This window comes from Stigmatopora argus, chromosome 1, assembly GCF_051989625.1.
Source record: "Stigmatopora argus isolate UIUO_Sarg chromosome 1, RoL_Sarg_1.0, whole genome shotgun sequence".
NCBI classification, from domain to species: domain Eukaryota; kingdom Metazoa; phylum Chordata; class Actinopteri; order Syngnathiformes; family Syngnathidae; genus Stigmatopora; species Stigmatopora argus.
In genome coordinates this window covers 5,766,328-5,790,707 of record NC_135387.1, presented here as the reverse complement: position 1 = coordinate 5,790,707, position 24,380 = coordinate 5,766,328, and the positions used below count along the sequence as shown (strand labels likewise).

The window sequence follows — 24,380 nt, the reverse complement described above, 5'->3', positions numbered from 1 at the left end:
CAGCTGAGCTTGGCGTAGAAATGTAGTCTGCTGAGATAATATTCCAACTTTTAGCTTTGAGAGTTTGTCTGCTCGTATTTGGCCTTGCACGCTATCGTACTTGTCTTTGTGACGGGATTCATAGTGCCGGCGAAGATTGTATTCTTTGAATACTGCCACCGTCTCTTGACAGATGAGAAAAACAGCCTTTTCTTTGCATTTAACAAAAAAATAATCGTTTGTCCACTGCAGGTTAAATACCCTGCATTCTGAATCAATTTTTCTCTTAACTAACCTTTTCGCCATTATTCCGTTCTCAAACAGGTTCCGGTTGCACAGTTTTTATATGCTTGAATAGCATCGCAATAGTGATGGCCCCAGGGCTCCGCCCTCACCTGCGATCGTCCAGATGTCTCGCTAACACTCTGCTCACGCATGCAACGGTGGAATGCCCGCATGCATCAAAGGCAAACACTCTCCCCGCGCGTGTCACCAAAGGAGCAATGCGAAGGCCCGCTTCACTGGGATGATTTGTGGGCTCAGCAGGGGTGCAATGAACCAAACACAAGATTAAAACGTCCCAGTCTTCAAGGCCAAATAGGAAAATAAATCCGATAGCGTCTCTGGTATTGTTCAGAGGGCCGGTCCAAATGTGCCGGCAAAATACAATTACACCAAAAACTCAATGAATTAATTCATTTTGAATTATTCATTCATTCATTAATTCATTTTCTGAACCCCTTATCCTCACAAGAGGCGTGGGAGGTGCAGAAGCTATCCCAACCAACCATGGGGACAAGAAAGGGTACACCCCGAATTGGTGGCCAGCCAATCGCACGGCACAAGGATACAGTCACCCAATCGTGCTCACACTCATACCTATGGAGATCTTTTTCACTTTTAAGTATATTTGTTCTTGGTTTCTGATTAAATAAAAAAATGCCCTCCCTAAAATGCGACTTAAACTGAAGTGTGACTTCTACAAATACTTTTTTTCATCTCCATTGTGCATAATTTGGCTGGGGCGACTTATATACTCAGGTGCGACTCATAGTCCGAGAAATACGGTAAGATGATGTACAAAGTACAAAGTACTCACACTGGACATTAAGGACCACCTGGGACTGCACCGACCCTACGTCATTGGTGGCCGTGCAACGATACTGTCCCGCGTCTGCCTCCGTCACCCGCTCAATCTTCAGCATGCCACCCATCACCACAATGTGAGTTGGAAGAGGCCCCCCCACTTTGCTCCACCTAACAGTGGGCTCGGGGTCACCGACGGCTTGACATTCAAACTCCACCGAGTTCCCAATCATGACGGTCTGCACTGAGGTCCGCACGTTGATCATCACCTTGGGGAGTGCTGTGCAAATGAAAAAAATGACACATTTGTTTTAGATAAGGATATTATTATTTATATAAAGAGCGCAGTCCATAGACTGGCTGTATGATAAATGAACGAGACCTTGGATGGTGAGACGGGCTGCATCCTGAGCCTGACCATACACGCTGCTTGCTCTGCAGATGTAAACACCTTCATTGCTCTGCTCAAGGTTTTCAATCCTGAAGAGCATAAAGAAAAGGAATGGCTACTTTTGAGCATTACAGAACAATATATACAAAAATAAATCAGAGAAACTTGTGTTTTAAGACTGTTATTTATTATTAACAGAAACTGTGAGCATAAACTTGATTAGGGTGGCACATTATGGAAGGAATGAACTCAAATTTTGGTTTTAACAACAGTTTTTAAAATGTTTAAAAACATTTGGGAACAAATGGGCTTGAAGGTGGGATTGAATAAATTGCCAAGTACATATTTCTCTAGAGTAGATAAAATGGCCAAATTAGGATTTCTTTATACAAATTATTTGGCACTTTTATATATCACCTGAGCACACCGTCCTTCACATGGTGGTTTGGAGGAAGGATACTTCCTTCCTTCAGCCACTCAATTTTAGTTTCTACTCCACCAGCTGCCGAGCATGTGAACTCCACCGCACTACCCTGAGCCTTCACCTCAACTTGTGGGGACACACGGACTGCCAATGGGGCTACAAAAGGAAAATCAAGAATTAGTATGGATTATGTTATTAGTTGTGGTCATGAGGTTTACCGATCCAATACGTTTAGACAGACGACTTACATCTGACTGTAACTTTAGCCATTACTTCACTTTGGCCAACCTTGTTGGTAGCTACACACTTGTAGCTCCCTGCATCCTCTTCAGTAGCCAAATTGATCTGGAGATCACCGTCGCTGACCTGGGCCCGAGAGGGCAGTGCACTATCCAGTTTAGACCAAATGTAGGTCATTGGAGAAGTGCCATGAGCCAGGCACTGCAACCTAATCACCTCCCCAACACGCACTGCCACATCATCGGGTACACAAGTGGCATATGGGGGGGCTGGGGAAAAGTTTAACCAGGTTTATCATGATCATCACACTGTTTAGACAGCAGTAAACTCACTGAATGTAGGGCAAAGCAGTATATAATCTTTTTTGGGCCCAGACATAATACATCTGCACCCAAACGAGACATTCGCAACAAGGCTTTACAACCACTAGTATTAAGATGACAACAATAAATAAAATAACTAATATTTGCATGTATTCTTGTTCCAATTTGCAAACACAGCTATGCATTTGGAACAAATAAGTATCGAAAAGCTAAATACATTTATTATGAATGCATAATTTATTGACAGTCAAGTCTTCCAATTTTTAACAGTTTGTTTTTCAACCCTGATCCAGAGAACAGAACACTTCAACCGCACATATTTTATTATTTTAACAAGTCATTAGAAATCAAAACATCACTACTTACTTTCCACATCCAGTGAAATCGTAACTTCAGTTGTGCCCATGTTGTTGGTGGCAATGCACACGTATTCCCCAGAGTCTTGGCGTCCCACATTGGCAAGTACCAGGTTGTTGTCCACCACTTTATGTCTCCAAGGCAGAGGTGACCGCAGTTTGGACCATGTAATAGTTGGGGTGGGGAAACCTTGAGCAGAAAAATGGATGCAAAAAGTTGTATGCGCCTATAGTCAACAGTTGTAGCTTTATTTTTATTTCTGATTTATTTTTATTCTTAGTGACTGCTTTAGTGGGGACACTTTCGACTAGACTGTTTGAATACCGTGGGTAGAGCAACGTAAGGTTGCAGTCTGTCCTTCCACCACAATCATCAGTGGCTCAGGAACTATGACTCGAGGCACCGAGGGCAGTTGAGTGTCTCCCCGCACAATGACTTCCACCTTGGTCTCGGTCTGACCTTCGTTGCTGCGTGCTACGCACACATATGTACCGCTATCTTCTGGGCGAGCTGCAAGTATCTGAACAGTAGGAAAAGCACATGCTATAATCTTCATGGATCATGTGGTGTTCAAGGATGTTTCTCCAGTGTAAGGAAAGTATATGTAGCCCTTCGACAGTACCTGCATGACAGCATTGGACTCCATGAGAACTGGGCTGCTCAGCTGGATCCTGCTGTTGCTATCCAATCTGTGCCACGAGACAGAAGGGTGGGGCTCTCCTGAAGCCTGGCACTCCAGGTTAAGAGGTTCACCAACACGGATTTGCACTGGTCCAACAGGAGTGACAGTGGCCACAGGACCCCCTGATTGAACAAACATACAAATTTGACTAATTTACCACAAAACTGCAAAATGCTGAAATGAAAATGTGACACAATGATTAGCATTCATCTTCCATACCACCCATCCTCAAAAGGGTGCATGTCATTTTGTGTAGCCCTAACCCAGCTGTCGTCAGACAAAAGGAAGATTACACCCTAGACTGGTCACCAGTCAGTCACAGAGCACACAAAGAGACAAAAGACGCTCCACACTCCCAATCATACCGCCACCAGTGGGAATCGAGTCCACGCCTGCCCGCACCGAAGTCAGGCGAGTGAATCTCTACACCACAAGGTAGGTGGATCAACTTAGTTATATAATAAATTTCAACTGGAGGAAAGTGCATGCCATTGACACAAAATTATCAACAAGCCTAATCAGCTATAGTACACTTGAAAGAAATTCTTTATGGATAAGTATGGAGCTAAATGCTTTTAAATGTATTTTTTTCTTTATTATGTTATATGGAAATGGGCATTAGAATTCTTCAATTTTCTGACAAATAAGACATAATGAGGATGCTCTTTGCAGAAAAAAATGTGGAGAAAACATCATGCTCAGTATGTAATCATCTTACCTTTCACAATCAGTGAAACAATAGTGTGGGTAATACCAAATGGGTTGCTGGCCACACAGCGGTAAGCACCATGATTCATGGGTTGAGCATTCACAATGGTAATCACAGAACCATCTGGGCCAACCTTGACATTGTCTGCAGGGAAGATATTTTACAAATGACATCGACTCTATATTTTGCAAATTTGAGTGATACTCAATTGAATGATGTCACAATAAAGAACGTCGGAAAAATTGACATTTTCACACTCTTTTCTTTATTAAAAAAGTATGCATTAAGACCAATAATGAGAGACAAGGGAGATTCAAATGTTTAAGAATAATGACATATTGTTCCATATAAATTTGGTGAGGGGCAGACAACTATTGTGCACGTGTGTGGTTGCGTATTTTAAACAGAGAAGTGAGAGTTTATTTCGCACCTGGTAGAGGTTGGTTGCTTGATAATTTCCACTCCAATCTTACAGGTTGAGCTCCACTGTACACCTTGCACCTGAAGCTGGCCGTCTCGCCAGCACGCACAGCAGCACTGTGAGGCTCGATGGCAATGATTGGACTTTGAAGACCTATTAATATAGTTTTTTAATTAAAGATTTTCTTTTATAGAGTTAATGCAGACTGAATGAAAGTCAATTATAAACTGTATATTGCTACTATGAAATGCATTCCAGAAATAAAAACGGAGTCTGTCTGCCAACTGCTAAAAGATAACGTCATTTTCTTAACTTAGAGAGATGTAATTCATCACTCTATGAAGGTACAAATCTGGATGACCGCAGCGGAGCTTACGTGAGGAAGACGACGTGACAGACACTGAGACGGTGGAGCGGTGGACTTGATATCCCTGAGTGCTCTGCACTTGACAAATATACTCTCCTGAGTCCTCTGGAGTCGCTGACATGATACGAAGCTGACTGCCAACAACCTACGTACAACAATTAAACACAGCGATTACTGTCATGGCATTTGTAAATTGTACATTTATCCACATAGTATAACAACAGAAAAAAGTAACCCAAATGGCCCTTTCACTGACAGTGGTCACTACAGTACACAGCTGTTCAAAAGTTGACCCTTAAGACCTTTAACCCTTTAAAGAGCAACTCACTATTTTTGGTCATTTCAAAACACGTTTAAGTTTTTTTTTATTTTTTTTATTTTACACTTAGGACGTTTATCCCCTTGAATGACAAGTGACTAATTTTGGTCACATAAAAAATGGTATATACGCATTATTGATCATGATTGTAATTTTAATATTGTTTTTTTTTAATAAATAAATGTATAACTTTAAAAAAAAGGCGGCACGGTTGACGAGTGGTTAGCATAACTGTCTCAATGATGAAACATTCAATCCCCATTGGATTCCAACCTTTCTGTATGGAGTTTGCATGTTTTCCATGTGCTTGCATTGATTTTCCCTGGGTACTCCACATCCCAAAAACATAAGGCTGATAGATCACTCAAAAATCGTGTGCATGCATGGTTACAATTTGTCGCATTGTGCTCCGCGATTGGCTGCCGACCAGGTAAGGTTGTCCCCTGCTTATTGCCCAAAGTTGGCTGGAATAGGCTCCAGCACCACTACAACCCACGTGAAGATAAATGGTACAAATAATGAATAAATTCAATACAATATTAATAAAAACAAAACTCATAAAATTAAAATGAATAAAAACAGAATTACACATCAGTCACAGCCCCAATTAACTCTAAAATATATTTTTTCATAACATCCAGCTCATTGCATGCCATTGATGCCAGAAAAACCTCCAATTCATTCATTCAATTCAACCTGGAAGGCTGTGAATGCTCAGATTTAATTGGCATTGAGGGCGCTAGATGTCCAATCCATTTTGACTGGATGGAACATCTGGTGCCGTTAATGGCAGTCAATGAGTTAAATGAGTGCTCTGTAAGGGTAAAAAAAAACATAATTAGAGGATGAAAGTGTTAATTCTGAAAAATATATGGACAAAGAGTCATGTTTTAATCTACCTGGTGATTGGACGATAGGCTTCCACTGGCTCTAGACCAAGTGACTCGGGGAGGAGGATTTCCAGACACAATACAATTGAGGTAGAGGCTGTGACCCTCTTGGACGTCTGCTTCTGATGGCTGGATTCGGACAAATGAAGTTTGTTCCCCTGGATAACAGAAAAATACCCACTGACAGTCAAAAGTGAACTTGACTGCCTATCAACTTCAATATAGAATGGACAAAACATCCCACCTTTGCGCACTGAAACTTTAATGGGTGCACTATTTGAGCCTACACTGTTGCTGCCAACACACATGTATGTCCCTGAATCCGATACCTTTACATTTGGGATGAGCAGTGTTCCGATATCGGTTCGGTCCGTGGTGGCCTAGAAAGAAAAAACCAGGAAGGCAGATGATTATAATTCCCATAATTTTATTTTCAATCATTTGACATTTAAGAAAACCGTTATGTTCGTCATAATAATAATACTACTTACCTGGATTAAGAATTTAAGAACAAACACATAAAATGAAAACATGACACCACTAATGTAACACAAAAAGCACTACACTACAGCAAGTTTTATTTCTACAGAGGTTTGTGCTTGATTTCGACAGCATAATTTTGCCACAAGGATGATTGGATTAAAAGATGAATACATATAGACCAAAGACCCACGATAATTTTGTACTTAAGCCTTACAAATACAGTTGAAGAATCAACCCTGAAAACTTATTGCACATTTTAAACACATACAAACCATAACTAGACAGTACCTTCAAGGCTGAAAAATATATTTGATTAAAATACTTCGAAAGGTAAAGGAATGAAGGGGGTGTCGGGTCAAGGAAGGCATTTCCGCATCTGGGGGTTATTGGGGCATGGACAAACTTGCTTAGCTGCAGCCTGTTCAAATGTAAGCCTGGCTAAAGTGAGCAGCAGCTGAGGCGGGCCACGGCTCAGCGTGTGTCTCAACATGTTGATGGGTTTACAAAGCGAATCGTTTGCCAGAATATACAGAATTTCTGGTCGGTTGCACGGCTGGGTCTGGCTTTGGCTGGGAATGGCTGAGGCAAAGGAGTGGTACAAACAGGGCAAAGGGGCAGTATCTTCAAAAAAGAATGTGGAAGATGCTTCCAGCGTCAACTCAGGAGACTCTATAGTACACTTCCTTCAGTTAATAGACGAGATGAGAGATGATATCATGTGAAAAGAACTAAACAAAATACAATATTTCATCAGGAGGAGACAGGATAAAAGGGAGAATTACATGCAAGTACATCAAGAAGCCAATTGGATCCAGCAAGTTGGTTTTAATGTGTTTGGCACCATCCCTAAAAGGACTGCCAATCGCTTTGAGAAATTAATGGTTCCTAAAAAGCGTGAATCAAGGACGTATTGGATCATGCACTTAGTTAACTACACTATGCATGAAGACAGTGTCAGTAGAGGACAATGGCTGTGAACTAGTGAAGACAGACAGTGGACAAATGGACAGACCTGAAGCTCCTCAATACGTCTGTGTAACACATCGACACTGTTGCTTTTAAACTGATGGAAACCATGTGAGGGAATGGCCTGAGTAAACGTCAGAACGAGGACGAGGTACCAAAAACAAAAGGGCAGGGGATGTGGAAGGGGAAAAACACAAGGAAAGAAAAAAAAAAGAGGTAAGAGGTCAAAATGCAGAAACAGTCACAGTATGATTGGCTTCTGGGATCACCTGTGCAAGTTAGGGATACAATTGTGAACTCACTCTCAATCATTTTAGTGTCATTAGCATCCTGGTGGTGTCTCACCTGTGGTGGGATTTGTCCTCCATTCTTAAGCCAGGTGAGCTTCGGGGCTGGAGATCCGGTTGCGCGACAGTACAACCTCAAGGTGTCGCCCTCATGACCATCAATGTTTTGGGGACTAACTTGGACTTGGGGTTGTGTGCCAGGACCATTGGGGTTCGATTCTTAAAAATAACAACAGACAATCATTCCTAATATATATACAAATATATCTTTGGTAGTTATTTCTCTTCATAATATAAACTATCAGCCATTAACACAGTGACAGATGCGCAATCTGGTACAGTGGACCCCTGAGTTTCTACAATCTGATCCAGAGTTGGGATGGTGAGGCGAAATCATTGTGTGGGGAATAGAAATTATTGTTATAGCTATAGAATTAAAGTTTGAATTAAGCATGCAAGATTTTGAACTGAGCGAGCGATAAACAAAGAGGCAGAATCTCTCTTAAGCATTGTGGGAAGGATTTCAGCCAATCTTCATCCATCTTAGTAATGCTGACCAATAGCAGACCAGCATCTTAGCGGGAAAATGCCATAAAAGAAACATTTAAAATGTGATATTCCACTTCGTAACATGAATTAGAGACACCGTGACTCGGCGGTCCATTGTATTTGAAGCGGGGGTGTTGTGAGTTCCAGTTAGAGTAGTGAAGTGAGAGCACCAAAATGGTCGCATTTGGGCTGAAGTTTCACATCTGACATTCCCAACTTTAGCTTCAGCTATCTCTAAATCTTTGTGAAAAATCGCAATACAAAGTGAAGTACTTCGAACAAAGAGGGAAACTCGTGCTGTGTGCTCGCCGTGGATGTTCAGAGCTTTGCAGGCGTACTCCCCCTCATCTGCCTGGTCGACCGCTGGAAAGGTCAACACGTTGCCTCTTATCACTGCCCGGGGACTCATTCTTTTCCCAGGACCACCTGTAAAAATCACAATGCCGTTCTGTTACGACAACAGTCAGAAGACAAAATTCGCCTGTTTTAGCACTCCTACCGATCCATTCGATGGCAGGACTCGGGTTGCCGGTCACTGTACAGCGAAACTCAGCCCTCTGGCCCTGATGGACTGTCAGTGTAGAAGGGCTGATGGTAGCCACAGGCTGGGCCCCTTCTGCAGCTACAGAAGAAAAAAATGGTCAGAAAGCCACTCGATTGAATCTGTGCTGTAGTACAGGATAGACGCTTTTTAGTAGTCTTGCTCTGCAGAGTCGATGGAGGAGAAGGAAAAAGTGGAACAGAGCCATTGGTGTGACCACTGAGCATATTGCTGCTTTTAAGAGTTTGGCAGCATGCAATCCAGTAGGCTGCCAAAGCAAAAGAAAGGCGTCTTTCAGCTGGACGGGAGCAGGAATATGCAGCCGAGCTGAAAACCTCAGAGACTGCTGAAACTGTGACACTTTGACCTTAAAGATGTTGACGGTCCAGAGAGACTCCATCGTATTGATGGAAAGGAGAAACCAACATGTTGCTTAGGGCTAGATTTTATCGTAAGTATTAAAATTCACCACAAACTATATTTTTTTCATCATTATTTGAAACCGGAGTACCTGGAGAAAAACCCAGCCACATCTAGGGAGAACAAGCAAACTCCACACAGTGAGGACCGAGCTGGTATCGAACCTTTGATCCCAGTACTGTGAGGCGGACGCGCTAACCACTCATCCGTCGGGCCGTCAACAACAGTAATACTATTCATTATAAAAAAAAAGAATCTTGGCTTATGCATATAGAGGCTCCCACTTTTATGAGCAGAGGTTACAGCAGAATATATTAGACACAGTATGATGTTTGAAGCCCAGATGAAATGAGTTCCCCAATCAAGCATGTTTCTTGAAACGAGGAGGAAAAAGAGGAAATAAGTAGGAACACCCCCAAAGTCTGAATGTGGAGACACTACATTGGTTTAATCATGATTCACTGTACAGTGGACCCTTGGAGCAAACATAGAAAAACTTGGAATCTAATTTATAAAAAAGTAAAATACATCTGAAAAGGCAGCTAAAATCAAACGTAGTAAAGAAGGGTACCCAAGTAAAGCAAATAGATATTTGCTCATCTTATGTGTACAAAGGTCATCTGCACCTTTGGTATTAGTATTTACTGTTCATTGAAAAAGTATATGTTCATTATGTGATTTTTGTAATTTTTGCACATGTATCACACACAAAGGTTATGTAGTTCATCAAAGCGAATTTACATCACACATAAAAACCCCCAAAATTGAAGTTGAATTTATTCTAAGAATAAATTAAGACACAAGTAAAATCCAAACTCAATTAACCCTTTGAAACCAATAACATGTTGTGCCACAGCAATAACTAATTTCAAAAATGAAGTGAAATTTGCGATAACAGGTGGAGTCTTTCACGCTGTTGAAGAATATTAGCCCATTCTTCTTTCTCAAATATTTCAGAAAGGTTTTCCAGCATAAAGTCACTCCACAGTTTCATCTCCCTCATCACATTTTCTGAACCACTTTATCCTCATTAGGGTCGCGGGTGGTGCTGGTGCCTATCCCAGCTGACTCCGCGCCAGAGGCGGGGGACACCTTGAATCGGTGGCCAGCCAATCTCAGGGCATAAGGAGACAGACAACCATTCATGCTCACACTCATACCTAGTGGCAATTTAGAGTGTCCAATCAGCCTACCATGCATGTTTTTGGAATGTGGGAGGAAACCAGAGTGCTCGGAGAAAACCCCCGCAGGCCCAGGGAGAACATGCAAACTCCGCACAGGTGGACGTGACCTGGATTTGAACCCAGGACCCCAGAGCTGTGAGGCCGACGCTCTAACCACTCGCTCCACCGGCCTGCCCTTTCACACCACAGTGTCTACCAAATATTTTTAAATTTGGATTTTGAATTGGCAAATACAAAACGTACTCAGGGCCATATAGTTTTTAACCCCCTTAGGTAAATAAATGATAATTTGGATAGGGTTAGGGCATTTTATATTTCATTTGCTTGGCTTTGTTTATTCATTCATTCATCTTCCATACTGCTCATCCTCGAAAGGCTTGTGGGGGTGGCTGGGGCCTATCCCAGCTGACTTTGAGCAAAAGGCAGACTACATCCTAGATTGGTCGCTAGTCAACCGTAGGACACACAGAGAGACAAACAACCATCTACACTCATAATCATACCTCCACCAGCAGGAATCGAGCCTGAGCATGCCCGCACCGAACTCAGCCAAGTGAACCTCTATACCACGAAGCGGCCTGGTTGGCTTTGTGTATTATTAAAAATGGTTTTAAGAACTGAAACCTTTATGTGTGATGGATATGCAAAAACTACGGGCATCAAGAATACTGGGTTTTAGTGTACTGTACATACATAATAAACAATGACAAAATGTTTCTCAAAAATCACTACTTGTGTCGTAATTAAAAGTGCTATGTTGGCATCGGTTCCCTACCTTTGTATTTTCCCATTATAACTATAACTCTATATACTAGATCCAGATAGACCATATCAGCTGTAAAAAGGAACATTTCCACTTAGAACAAACTAAGAAAGCAGGTTAACAACTATCCTACTGTCCTAATGCTATTTCAAAATTTAACTCATTGACGGCGAGAGACGTCAAATCCATTTTGACTCCCAGTCAGAACGGTTTGGACATTTATCGCCATCAATAAGTACTTGCATATTTCTGTTCTTCTATAACTACCAACTACAACACATATTCTGCGAACGAGGTAATCTATCGTAATTATATACATTTTATAAGTGTTGCTTTTATTTTTGTAAATCTAAAAATAACATTAAAATCAGTTCAAATTAAAAACATTTCATATTGATTTCACGTATATCGTTGTCAATCGCAGTGAACCAGTTAATGTGAGGAATGTATTCTATTTTGAATTAAAAACCCTGGATTTTTTTTGTTCGTTCTGAGGGTCCACCGTGTGACACTTGTGTTTCCATTTTAATTATCTAAGATTGGATTCTCTACAGTTCATGTTCTGTGTTGCTATGTATGCTTTACTTCCAAATATAGTTGAGACATATCATTGCAGTCTTACTCAGTCATTAAGAGTGTACGTACTCTACATTCAGGAGGAGTTTTCCATAAGGCTGAATGCAGAATTTCCTCTGCAGTAATAGACCCCTATAAACTGAAAGGAGGGAACCAGTAACGCTCATGTACAATCTAGAACATGTTCTCCACTCAAGCAAATAGCTCAATTGATTGTACATGGGCCAAAACTAAATCCTCCTGTAAATGAGCACATGCAAATGCAGAGAAATGCGAGAAGCAAATGTTCTTCCGGGGAGTGAAAAACCATGATCATGCTAACTTACGCTTTCTGTGTCCTTCAAACATTTCATAAGCCGTGTAAAACATCTGTGTCTGTGAGGCCTCTAGAGATGGATGAGGGAAAGGAAGGAAGGGGGACAGGTATACTGATAGGTCAGTCCTCAGCATCATTTACCTCCCGTCTCTCCTTGAGACATTTGCCACAGTTTAAAGATATCAATGTAAAAGTGCTATAAAACGATTGAACTGAGTAAGAAAGCTCTCGTTTTTCTAAAGGTACACTATGGAAATAGGAAAAGTCTATTCCAAAGAAAATCATTTAAATAGAAATGCATGCTTTTGTTTGATGATCCAAAAGTGGTTTAAGCTACTCTTTTATGCGCCACATAGGTTTTTAACAACAATACAATTTTACATTGTTGTTTACTTTTATTTTGAATGACATTTATTTCGTAGTAAGGACAACGCTATAAAAATTTAAGGAAAGGCTATAGTTCAAGATCTCTACTACCAACTGAGAATATTTTCATCTAATTAAGTGTGTTGGACATTTAAAAATGGATATGCCAAGTTTTCTGTTTATTCATTAACCAGTGACACAGTACACGTTTAAATGTTAAAAGCGAAGAGGATTAAAATAAAGGTTACCTTATAATTTTGTGTAGATTTAGTTATCTATACTACAGTGTAATTATATTAATAGTCAAGAGCAATCAAATTACAGACTTACCTTATCATCCTTTATTGAAAATGTAAGTAATCGCGCGTGAATACCAGTTCCATCAGCCATATGTCATGCCGGAATGGACAAAGACAATTGTAAAATGAAACAAAATAATGGATTAAGAGTAAAAGCGGCATGATTGAAGAATGCAAACATTTCACACAATGATTCAAGACATACAAAAAAAATACACTCACAGAGCATGACAATGAGACTGGTATGCAGATATGTAGCATGGCTAGACATGCAGGTTAGTGGCAACAAACCATTTCTGGTACACAAAATAAAAATGTTTGTTACTTAAAGCTTTTAAAAGACACAGCTTGTGGTCATTTTTAGTAGAAGAAGAATCTTTAGATTACTTCATATCATATTTACACCAAATGTGCGGTCATGATCAAAATTTATACAAAGACAATCTGGACGTTAATTTTTTTCTTTTTTCCCCCCCAAATATTTAAATGTTGCTCTTACAATAATGTGTGGGTATATCTGCAAATAACATAACATTGACAAAACAGCACCTAACAAGGAAAAAGCGACGCAAACACAAATTTATGGGCTAAAATTATACATAATTATTTAGTTTGTAAAACAATCTCGTAAAACTCGTAACCCTCGTTACATTTGCCACGGGGAAACATTTCACTACAACTTTTCAGTCAAAGATGTGTCAACAGCAATAAAGATCATCACAATATCAGATGTTTTAATGGTTCTTCTGCATTTTTAATTGGTCATTGTGCCAGCAGACTACTTGCTGTCACCAAAAATATATATTAAAAAGGAAAACACCAATTTGCCAAAAGCATGGCAGACAGCACCATTTGGGTCACGGACATCTGTGACCTGGATTGTTTGAGATCTTGTCAGCAAATCCATGAAACAATACTGAGCATCTAACTTCCTTTCTCCTTAAAGAAGTCCTTTTTGATCATCTGAGTCGCTAAGCACCTTTACGTACATTCCCCTTCCCTACTACACTCTCGAGCTCAGTTAGGGAGAACACCATTGAACCCAAAGTAAAGGAAACAACACCCTGCTAGAAGAATCAGGAATCAGCATCAAATGATCAACAAGCAAATTAACCACCACCAATTTACTCAACCCATGTAGAAAAAAATTGAAAGCTTAGGAAGTACAGTAATAGAACGCTTAATCAAGGCTGCGCGCCCATTAGTTTTCTGTCAAACTGTTAAAATTATCCCATCGTATGCCTAGTCAAGTTTTAATTTGAAAAGCCCACAAGCTGTATATCTGCAGACAAAGTCGAAATGGGAAGAATTAAAAATGCAGTTGGAAGAGTAGGCCTTGACCAAAATGTATTTATGAGAAGTGTTTAACATTGAGAGCAGAAGGCAAAACCTATTGAGAGTTCGGGCTAAGCTTAAGATGATGATAGCCAGGAGCCAGCCAAGTGTCCACAGAGCACAGCAAGAAAAGAGACATGCACCGTTTTAAAAGAGGGCAAGAAGAAGGGAGTGAGGGAGCTGCTTGAGTGGTAGGGAATGCTAACAGTGCCAAGAGTCACAAACCTGGCACATAGAGGACGGCATTGCCCTCATCCATCGCGAACATGTTGGAGCCCGTGCAGACATACACGCCGGCGTCTTCGGGCTGGACGTTCTGAATAGTCAGGATACCGTTGAAGTCCATCGCCCGGTTGGGAAGCTTCCCGTTACCTAGTCGGGTCCAGACTAGCGTGTAGGCTGGTGACTACAAATAAACAAAGTTTCCATGTATTTGCAATTACAAAAGAATGGTTGCAATTTTCACCTTAAGCAGCTTTAACATGGATCAGGCTTCACTCAGATGGCGCATCAATACAATCAATCCAAGTAGTAATACAAATATGCTAACGGGCCTGTTCAGTTGGAGATGCATAGACTAACACTAAACTGAGAATATTATCATTGCCTAGGGGACTAATGCAAAAAGTAAAACCATTGTGGATGTGGATATGTATGTGAAAGCCAAACTTATTTTTTATTTTTATTTATGCATGTCTCTAATCAAGTCTTTTGAGGCCTTTCCTCTTCACGAAAAGGGGCTACACTAAAAATGATGGTGAAAGAAGCTTACATGCTTGACATTTAACAACTTAATCATTATTACCTTGCTTTTTGCAGTACAGATGAAGTTTACAGTGGATCCCACCCTGATGGTTTGAGCTTTGGGTTCCTCAACTGTCACCTCGATATCTTTGATTGGGACACCTGGTTAAAGGAGAAAAATGTTAAGCGGATCATAGGATGATGATGCTCAAACCTTTTCAGTGACAGAGAAGCGCACTAGAAAACAAATGAGGTCTGGTGGAAATTTTGATTTTGTTTCATTCATTCATTCAGTTTCCGTCTGCACATTTTCATAAGGATCGCAGGGGTTGCCAGAGCCTATCTCATCTGAGGTAGCTTGATCTCATTACATAAAGGTATATAAATAATCCCTGATATGACTGATGATCTGCGCATGTTGAACCACGCAGCATCCATGGCAATGAGATTTATACAAATACACACTTGTTAAAACAATTTCAGCACGGCTCCTGTTAGTAGTGTGCTGGTCCCGGCAGGTACAAATGTAAACGCCAGCATCACTTGGCTGGAGATTGGAGAAGTGGAGCTCGGCTCCTGCATACATACAGGTTAGATGAACAGAATGTTAATCAATGATATCTCAATATCATAGAAGTTCAATCAATGTTATTTAGTACCATTTCTGTGTTGTTCAGCATTTCTTGAGATGGGTCGCCCATCCTCTCTGGACCAGTAGAAGTAGTGTGGAGGAGAAACGGAAACCTGACACCTTAGGGTGACGTGGGCACCTTGGGTTGTCAGCACCCTCTCTGGATACACCTTGACCACCAACGATGCTGCAGCTGCAGAGAGGACAAAACAAAATTTAGAATATATTTGGTGAAGATCACATCATTAATTGTAAATCACAACATTAAAAAAAACAGAAATGTAGAGTTGTAGGGGTATTTTAGACTAACTGGAAGTGAAAAATATATCTGACAGAATACAAAATCAACAATAAAAACCAACCTAAATATCATTGCTAAACACATCCATGCAGAACAAATGGTCTTAAATCTTGGATAAATGCAGCTAAATATAAATTGAAATAGAAGTCTGACGAACAAAACATTTGAAGCGTCTCACAAGTGCAGTGTAATGTAAACTACAACCAAAATGTCGAATTAAAGCTAAACATTGTGGCATGTCAGGGCTTTTTGTCTCTTAAATCACAACAGAATATAATTTTCCTGGTGAGTATCTATTTTTCATCTTTCTTTTCTCGCCCTCTTACCATCAGATGGATGACACTTCTGTCTCAGCTGTGGGTTACCAGCATAACCAGGAGCACATCTGTCGATGGTAAAACAACCAACGTGAAAAACGAAACGCCCATAAATCTAACAACAAGTACTTAATGACTGATAATTTATTATTTCACAGGAGAACAAAAAATGCACTTTGAAGATTTGAAATGCTGACATTCCAGCCTGGACTTGTTTCAAGACATCTTTAACAACCCAGCTGGGTTTAGTTGCCTCAATGTAACTTTTGCTGGTTTCTGTGAATTAGATGACTTAGAATCTACACAGACTAATGTTTTAAATTAAGTGTTGGTGCAATTGGTAAATGGAATGTAAAAATACTTACCGCTCACAGTACTGGCCCGTGTAACCGGGTTGACAGGCAGTACATTGGTAGCCTCCATTTCCTAGGCTCTCACAGGTAGGAGAGAACCTAAAACAAACAAGAAACTGAATGGACTGCATACAAAAAGAACATGATGGATTTGACATAATGTTAACATACTAATATGATTCTTTTTCACTTGCTGGAACTATTCAATTTGAATTTGATGTTTTGATTTGTTGTTTTAATGTGCCTTTCACAGTAGAAATCTTGACACTGGTAATGCAGATAGAATACGTAAAAGTATAAGGTGAGATCATAAATAATACCTTAGGTTACGATAGAAGCCGTCAAGATTGTATAACCTATGATTTTAATTCTTTATTTATTCTTCAAAAATAACCCATTGTAACAGAAGATTATCTCGAGTACAGTTTTTCCCCTTTCTTGATTAGTGCATTCACCCTGCTCATACCACATAGGCCAAAAATGTGTTGTGGCCCAAGTAAAAAAAAGTATTTCTTAAAATAGGCACACTCAAAGATAAGAGTCAGAAATGTTTGATTTGGCAGCAAACACAGTAGCTCCAAAGCCTCCAGATTTCACAGGAAGGCTGAATTTGGTGTCAACATACGCATGTGAGCAGTACAAGAGTAAATCTATAAATAGAGGAAGAATGTACAGTACAGGCATCGATGCCAGAACTCACTGGTTGTCCGGGTCAGTGTGAGGGCAGGCGCAGGGCTGGCAGTCCTCTGGTGTGCCAACAGTTGGGTCACCGAAGAAGCCGGAAGCGCACTGCTCACAGAGCTCACCTTGAGTGTTGTGCTGGCAGTTCTGGAAATGAAAATCATTTTTGAGACTGGTCCATGAAACCATCCAAAGACACGTTCGGGTATTTATCTCCTACAGTGCAGACGCCGGTTTCAGGGTGGCAGGAGTCTGAGTGGCCGTTGCACTCACAGAGTTCACAATGGCCCAGGTATAACCCTCCACCAGTGCGAGTATATCCTGGTGCACAGTCCTGAAAAAGATTTGAATGTTTACACACGTTTTTTCAACAAAGTCAGTGCCATTGCCATAAAACCTTAAGTGAGAAATAAAGGAATCGTTAACCTGGCAGGAAAGACCCTGGTATCCAGGTGGGCAGCGGCACTGTTCAACCTCCAAGGCCTGCGCCAAGCCACTGTAGTTGGGCACAGCCACTTGCATGCTGATGTCAGATATACTAGATGAGCGCATCTCCGTGTAGTAGGACGCACGGATCAGGATGTCATCCAGGTCAGCAAGAACCATCAATAAGTGTTCTCGTGTAGCGGGCATGCCATCAGGACGTCGCCAGTGATTCTAGAAATTACAATAAGAAAGTACTAACATGATTTTGTTATAGAGGTTGGAGTAGTCATTTTAATGGTTACCTATGGTTTATTTTTTTGTATGGTGAATTACAGTGGGTACATGCATGATTAGGTCCCACTAAACACATACCTGCAATATAAAACTGTTGGACCAGCATTAGCAAGCACATAGCTGAAGTAAAATGCTGACTCATTAATGCTCACGGGTGAATTGTCCCAATACTGGTTGACCCATGACAGATTACTAACATTGCGCACTCATCATACTCCATCTCACTCCTATATGACCTTTCTTCTTATCCTTCGGTATCCCCTTACCATAGTGTGCCCCCCTGGTTGAAGAAGTTATAACGAGGTAGGAATGCTTCTTACAGTAAGTACATCATATTAGCCAAATCACTATTCCCCCTCTCTCTCTCTCTCTCTCTCTCTCTCTCTCTCTCTCTCTCTCTCTCTCTCTCTCTCTCTCTCTCTCTCTCTCTCTCTCTCTCTCTCTCTCTCTCTCTCTCTCTCTCTCTCTCTCTCTCTTTCTCCCTTTCTCTCTCTCTCTCTCTCTCTCTCTCTCCCTCTCTCTTTCTTTCTCTCTCTCTCTCTCTCTCTCTCTCTCTCCCTCTCTCTCTCTTTCTTTCTCTCTCTCTCTCTCTCTCCCTCTTTCTCTCTTTCTTTCTTTCTTTCTTTCTTTCTCTCTCTCTCTCTCTCTCTCTCTCTCTCTCTCTCTCTCTCTCTGTCTCTCTCCCTCTCTCTCTCTCTCTCTCTCTCTCTCTCTCTCTCTGTCTCTCTCTCTCTCTCTCTCTCTCTCTCTCTCTCTCTCTCTCTCTCTCTCCCTCTCCCTCTCCCTCTCCCTCTCCCTCTTTCTCTCTTTCTCTCTTTCTTTCTCTCGGTCCCCAAACCTCTTTTATTTCGAGTTTCTTTCTCTGAATAAACATCATATCTGAGCGCCATGGGAGTACATCAAACTCAAAGTGGGAGATTAAATCTGTTCTAGCCTATGAAGACAGGCAAATTTCCCATTTTCTTTTTAAGCAGCTGAACATAAAAAAGGTTACAAAAAAACTATAAAACTGTTTTGCACCCAACACCCAAGGTTGAAATAATAGTGCAAGCAACGCAAGTGAAACTTCATATTTGGTCTGAAAAGGGTCAAATGTGCACTTTCCACTGGTTTCCTTGTAATACGGAGAACCACCACCGTCACGTTGAGTAGGAAGTGCTGTGTGGCAAAAACCATCTGATTTGTAGCAGCATTAGTAGATTTAATCAGTATTATTACCAGTTTGGTGGTTGGAGCTACCAAACCCCAACATTTTCACATGCACATTCGCCAAACCCTACTTTAGTGTAAAAATAAAATATGATTTTTTTCAAATTCAAGATATATAATTTCCTCGCAGCACTGATCGGCTGAGCAATGTCACGTGGTCATCTGCAGCCAGCGATGGTCAAACGGGGGATGTTATTGTGTATAGACATGGACAGGCTCCACCAAACCCCAAGGGTTCGATGGAACCCAGGTTAAGAACCACTGCTCTAGATTTAATGTTATATTAAGACAGAGGATTCACTTTTGTGTTGTATTAGTATGAATGTATACATACTATATGTACATTTTAACTTTTGTTTGAATGAAAATGAAATAAATGAATGAATGTACATAAATGAACATTGTACTGGCAACTTTCTCCACTTTTCTTCAATTCAGCTTTGTCGTCTATTGGCTGCTATTCTTACCTCAGTGAAGACAACCTCAAATTGTTGAGTCTCTCTGCTGCCTTGTTGCCTTCTCTGCCAGGGTTGTCCAGCTACCAGAGTGATGTCATTTCCCTATATGAACAACAAGTGACCATGTAAGAAAAGCTACACATAATCAAAGTTTGTATATGAGTTAGGGAAGGCAAACTCACGATAATCTGTACATCAGCATCTTCAAGTAGAGTTCCTCTCGGACCAGCTACATAGGATATTGTGTATTTCAGCTTTCCACCATATGAGCCCACCTTGAAAATGTTCAAATAAAATTGCAATTAAAATAATAATAGGCATCTTAAAAAAACTTTAAAACCTCAAAAATAAGTATGACATGTGTTAAGTACACACAGAAAGCCCTGTTATAATAGGACTTTCCCAAGAGTATATGAGGAAAAGAGATGACTGGATTAAAGGAAAGGGCATAGGGATTGTGGGATGGTGGTTAAAGGGTGCTGGGAAGCGTGGAGCTAGGGGATTTGACCCAAACCCAAGTTTTCAGCCACAGTACCTTATCCCCTGTGAATTGTGCAGGGAGCTGCCAGTAGAGCAGATCGTCCTGGTGAAAACTGAAACCTTTGTAGACCAGAGAGTACTGGGAGGCAAGGGGGAAGGGAACAAAAGGAAAATGAATCACAGAAATGGAGAGAGAGGATAGCAAGCAAAGTGGAACCCTAGTAGGATGAATATGGAGCAAAAAAAGGAACTTTTCTAAGTACAAGCTCCAGAACTACTAAAAAAATTCACCATTTGTACTACAGACTGCCCTACACTGACAATGTCAACTCACACTAACGTAAAAATGACAGCTTAAGACAATTGAGAGTGGCTTTAATCAGATGTCAGGACTTAGGAGACTTAAAGCTGTTTTAAATAGAGAATTACACTTCCTGATGATACCACATGGCCAATTAGACTATTTGATCTAATCTTTATTGTTTTCTTCTATAAATCATTTACATGATTTATTTTCCTAAAGTTTTACTTCAGTCAATGAAGCTGAGCTGCCGTCCTGTACCTTGGTGCCCACTCCAGATGAATGCGCGCTTGTCCTGCTAACTGTGTTCTCGGTCTGTTGATTCACAGCAAAATCACAACCCAAAAGGAAAAAAGGTGACCGAGAAGCTAAGGAACCAGCATCACTACCGCAATCTCTAAGAGAGGGTACCTGCAAATAAGGAGCACGGCCTGGAGAGTACGAATGGGGTCGGGTTGGTCGAACTGATGAGGATATGCCCAATGGACCAGCAGGTGGGCCCAGGTTACGCAAACGCCATTGAGAGGAAGAGGAGGATGAAGAAGAGGAAGATGACGGAATATGAGAGAGGAGTGAAGATCGATGATTGGAAAGGTTTGAAAGGAGGGCCCAGACCTCATCGTCCAGCTGTCTGACATGACCCTGAGGAGGCATGAAGTAGTGATATCCCTTGGATACATAACCATGCTAACACTCCAGGTGGTTTCAATTTATCAGACCATGCATGCAACATGACTGCCTGTACTCATCATGCTAATCATCAAGTACACCCAAAGATAACAACAAATTATATGCAAATGTTTTTTGGTTTGTTTGTTTCACTATGGTCTCCATAAATCTTCAGCTTTTAGCAGTGCAGCTGCAAGTATCTGCGTCATCATGTGTTAAAATTATCTGCACTACAAGTTGATACAATGAAGGTTGTACCAAATACCTCACTATCTCTCTTAGCTTTGTTTCTTCACTCTCAAAAGTAAACCGGTTCCAAATGGAAGCATCCTGAGTTGCCTCTCTGGCAATTCCCACTCATTTTGAGCACATGCTTTGATCACTTTCCTTCCCATTGAACTGATACAATTTGGGATTGCTTTTCTAGTGTTATTCAAGCAGTTAAACCATAAGAAGATTTTTACTGGCTCATTAATTTACTTGGCTTTCACTTCTTGCGAGGTATGTGATGCAAGCCTTCAAAAACGGAGATCAACTTTAATAAACCCTGCTATGAGAACACCATGCTGCTCAATATAAATTAAGACAAGAACTGTTTTGTAAAGAGACCTAAATAAATAAACACGACCAAGCAGTAGTTTGACACACAATTCTGTTACAAAAAACAGAAGAATATATACATTATACTACCAAGACACACAGTAGTCTCTTTCATACCTGTTCTGCTCGTTTCATACGTGTAAAGGATGAATCTTTCTATCAGTGGTACATGGGAAACAGTAGAGAAAAGACGTGGAAAGAAAAGAAAAGCAAGAGAAAGAATGGTCCACAGGTTTCAGATGCACCGTACGGTTCACTGCCTACTGATGTCTTTCGGTACTAACCTTGTCTCCCTGGAAGACCTCAGGTAGCTGCCAGTAGTGGGGCTCCTGTCCAAGGTAGTCAAAGTTGCTATAAGATAGTTGAGTTCCCTCAGTGGAAACTTCAACTGTAAAACCAGTGGTGATGCGGTTCGTACGTTGACGGTTCACCAGTGCATAACCTTGGAAGTTCCCAGGCGAAAATGTTGATGACACCTGAAGGAATACGAAACACAAAGGGTTTTAGGCAAAATAGCGATCTTGTAAATATTGTAGAAAGGAAACATTGGAAACAGTAACTAAAAGTCAAAACAAAACTTCAATCTGGAAACTGCTTTCTTATTCTTATGAAACCAAATGGAAAATTGCTGCAGCACGGACATAGGAAACAGGCACAATTTGCAGTTCAAAAGGGTGAAACCAACAAAACCACAAGGATTCTTCCGCTATAAAGCCTCTCCCATGGGGAAAATTTCTCTTTCCACAGACATACTTTTTGCACTGACAAATTCCCAGAGAAATGGTCAATAGGCTATTTTGATTGTGGTGTGGTCCCCTGATTCTGCTATGACACTAACCTGTGCCTTATTCCTCTTGGAAGTACTAAACGTTGCATGATTAACAGTTAACATTTCCTGTTCTGTAACATCCTCATTTTACGCTCATGTATAGTGGTACCTTGAGATACGAACTTAATGCGTTCCGGGACTGAGCTCATATGTTGATTTACTCGTATCTCAAATCAACGTTTCCCATAGAAATGAACTAAAAACATATTAATTTGTTCCAACCCTCTGAAAAAACACCAAACACAGGATATTGGCTATGGTGTTTAATAGCACTAAAATTAAACGGATTTTGCGGAGGGGGGAGAGAGAGAGGGACAGAGAGAGAGCGAGAGAGACTTTTTGCACGGCAACGCACTCGTAGCATAACAAACCAATTTAAATGAACTTGGATTACGATGCAGACACACTCAAAAATAAATGTAATCTAACCGAACACTAAACTTATTTCTAATTTGGTTTTACATTTTTATACCTTTCTTCTTCCGGGTTCGCTCTGTTTGCCCCGCCTCCACCCTGACTTTCAGCTGCAGCTAAAAGGAACCTATCGAGGGTTGTTTGCTTTTGTCTTCCCTTCAAAATATTCCGAAAATAATGCACATAAATGTCCTCACAATAGGATAATGCAGAGAAGTAGGATACTCCTTTCATATTAGCGAGCAAGCTCCGCCATTCTGCACTGACTAACGGGAAAAAAAAACATTACACGAGGGAGTTGCGGGGAGAAAGACAGTGCCCATGATGTTCTTATGGGCAGCCTCTCGCGTCCGCTGTATGCTCGTATATCAAAATGTGTCTCGTATCTCAAGATAAATATTTGCTCGCAATTGTACTCGTATCTCAAATTGCTCGTATGCCGGGGCACTCGTATGTCGAGGTGTTACTGTACATTAAAGTCAGGATCATGTCCTAGTCTCGGACCATTTTAAGGCTGCATTGCTTACCAGATCTCTGTAGTAATTAGAGCTGGAACACTGCTGGGTTACACCCATACAAAAGCAGGACAGGCAGCCATCTTTGTTTTGCTGGCTAAGATGGAAGGTACCAGGCTTACATGTAGAGCAGGAGGGTTCTTCAACATTCATCTATAAGATAGTGAAATTGTGATGATTTATGTTGCAATGGGCAATTTAATGCCGGGCGTTCTACTTAAGACAAAATACCAGAAAATTATGATATAAATGATTCTAATTACCTTGCAGCGACAATATCCACCACTGCAGCTTTCAGTTCCACTTTGGTCACAGTTGTAGCAATTACCTACAAGTGCAAGTAAAGCAGATAGTTGAAGAATGAGTCATTTGCCTTTTTCACCAAAGTCAAGGCCTTATTTGGCTGGGATAATACTGATCTGTGTCAAAGCACAACATGTACCGTTGAGTTCATTGTTGCCAGAAACACACTTCTGTCCAAGCAATGGGTTGCCGGAGTATCCTTGAGCACACCTGCATTTTCGAGGGGAAAAGGTGAGTCAACACATAGATTGCACAATCTGGGATATACAATATGTAAGTGTATGCAGATAGGGTATCTTATAGCAAATATAAAAAGTAGATCACTCAGTAATGATAACTGTGACGCCGTCAGCATGGCTCCTATTAGAAAACACAACCACCCAATTCTATCTGGTACAAAAAAGCTTACACCAAAAAGCTTTTTTTGTTGGTATACCTCAGAAATCCATAAAGCAGAGCCCAAGATGCATCATTGTCATTCAAAATCATACCGGAAGGTGAATCTCTCCCATACAGTATGAGATATTCTTCACACACCGAGTAAGAAATAAATAGAAACATCAAGTGGTTAACGTATTTGGT

At 40.8% G+C, this 24,380-nt stretch overlaps 1 protein-coding gene across 1 annotated transcript in view; it reads right to left on the bottom strand.

The window, feature by feature from the left end:
• The window catches only part of hspg2 (heparan sulfate proteoglycan 2), an 89,263-nt gene that overhangs the window by 12,857 nt on the left and 52,026 nt on the right, over positions 1 to 24,380 (bottom strand). The window contains exons 30-65 of the mRNA XM_077608986.1: positions 23,938 to 24,008; positions 23,759 to 23,823; positions 23,508 to 23,648; positions 22,022 to 22,213; positions 21,855 to 21,893; positions 20,880 to 21,110; positions 20,730 to 20,783; positions 20,223 to 20,306; positions 19,870 to 19,962; positions 19,697 to 19,789; positions 17,727 to 17,957; positions 17,521 to 17,634; positions 17,320 to 17,447; positions 16,632 to 16,718; positions 16,276 to 16,334; positions 15,677 to 15,841; positions 15,483 to 15,593; positions 15,079 to 15,179; positions 14,499 to 14,679; positions 12,284 to 12,343; positions 8,973 to 9,095; positions 8,747 to 8,899; positions 7,983 to 8,143; positions 7,684 to 7,761; positions 6,433 to 6,568; positions 6,198 to 6,346; positions 4,989 to 5,124; positions 4,622 to 4,765; positions 4,201 to 4,335; positions 3,423 to 3,604; positions 3,125 to 3,320; positions 2,810 to 2,989; positions 2,129 to 2,389; positions 1,874 to 2,036; positions 1,448 to 1,545; positions 1,079 to 1,345 (exon numbers count right to left, since the gene is read on the bottom strand). Coding sequence (XP_077465112.1) covers positions 1,079 to 1,345; positions 1,448 to 1,545; positions 1,874 to 2,036; positions 2,129 to 2,389; positions 2,810 to 2,989; positions 3,125 to 3,320; positions 3,423 to 3,604; positions 4,201 to 4,335; positions 4,622 to 4,765; positions 4,989 to 5,124; positions 6,198 to 6,346; positions 6,433 to 6,568; positions 7,684 to 7,761; positions 7,983 to 8,143; positions 8,747 to 8,899; positions 8,973 to 9,095; positions 12,284 to 12,343; positions 14,499 to 14,679; positions 15,079 to 15,179; positions 15,483 to 15,593; positions 15,677 to 15,841; positions 16,276 to 16,334; positions 16,632 to 16,718; positions 17,320 to 17,447; positions 17,521 to 17,634; positions 17,727 to 17,957; positions 19,697 to 19,789; positions 19,870 to 19,962; positions 20,223 to 20,306; positions 20,730 to 20,783; positions 20,880 to 21,110; positions 21,855 to 21,893; positions 22,022 to 22,213; positions 23,508 to 23,648; positions 23,759 to 23,823; positions 23,938 to 24,008 — 4,862 coding nt within the window. The remainder of the gene's footprint in view (positions 1 to 1,078; positions 1,346 to 1,447; positions 1,546 to 1,873; positions 2,037 to 2,128; positions 2,390 to 2,809; positions 2,990 to 3,124; positions 3,321 to 3,422; positions 3,605 to 4,200; positions 4,336 to 4,621; positions 4,766 to 4,988; positions 5,125 to 6,197; positions 6,347 to 6,432; positions 6,569 to 7,683; positions 7,762 to 7,982; positions 8,144 to 8,746; positions 8,900 to 8,972; positions 9,096 to 12,283; positions 12,344 to 14,498; positions 14,680 to 15,078; positions 15,180 to 15,482; positions 15,594 to 15,676; positions 15,842 to 16,275; positions 16,335 to 16,631; positions 16,719 to 17,319; positions 17,448 to 17,520; positions 17,635 to 17,726; positions 17,958 to 19,696; positions 19,790 to 19,869; positions 19,963 to 20,222; positions 20,307 to 20,729; positions 20,784 to 20,879; positions 21,111 to 21,854; positions 21,894 to 22,021; positions 22,214 to 23,507; positions 23,649 to 23,758; positions 23,824 to 23,937; positions 24,009 to 24,380) is intronic.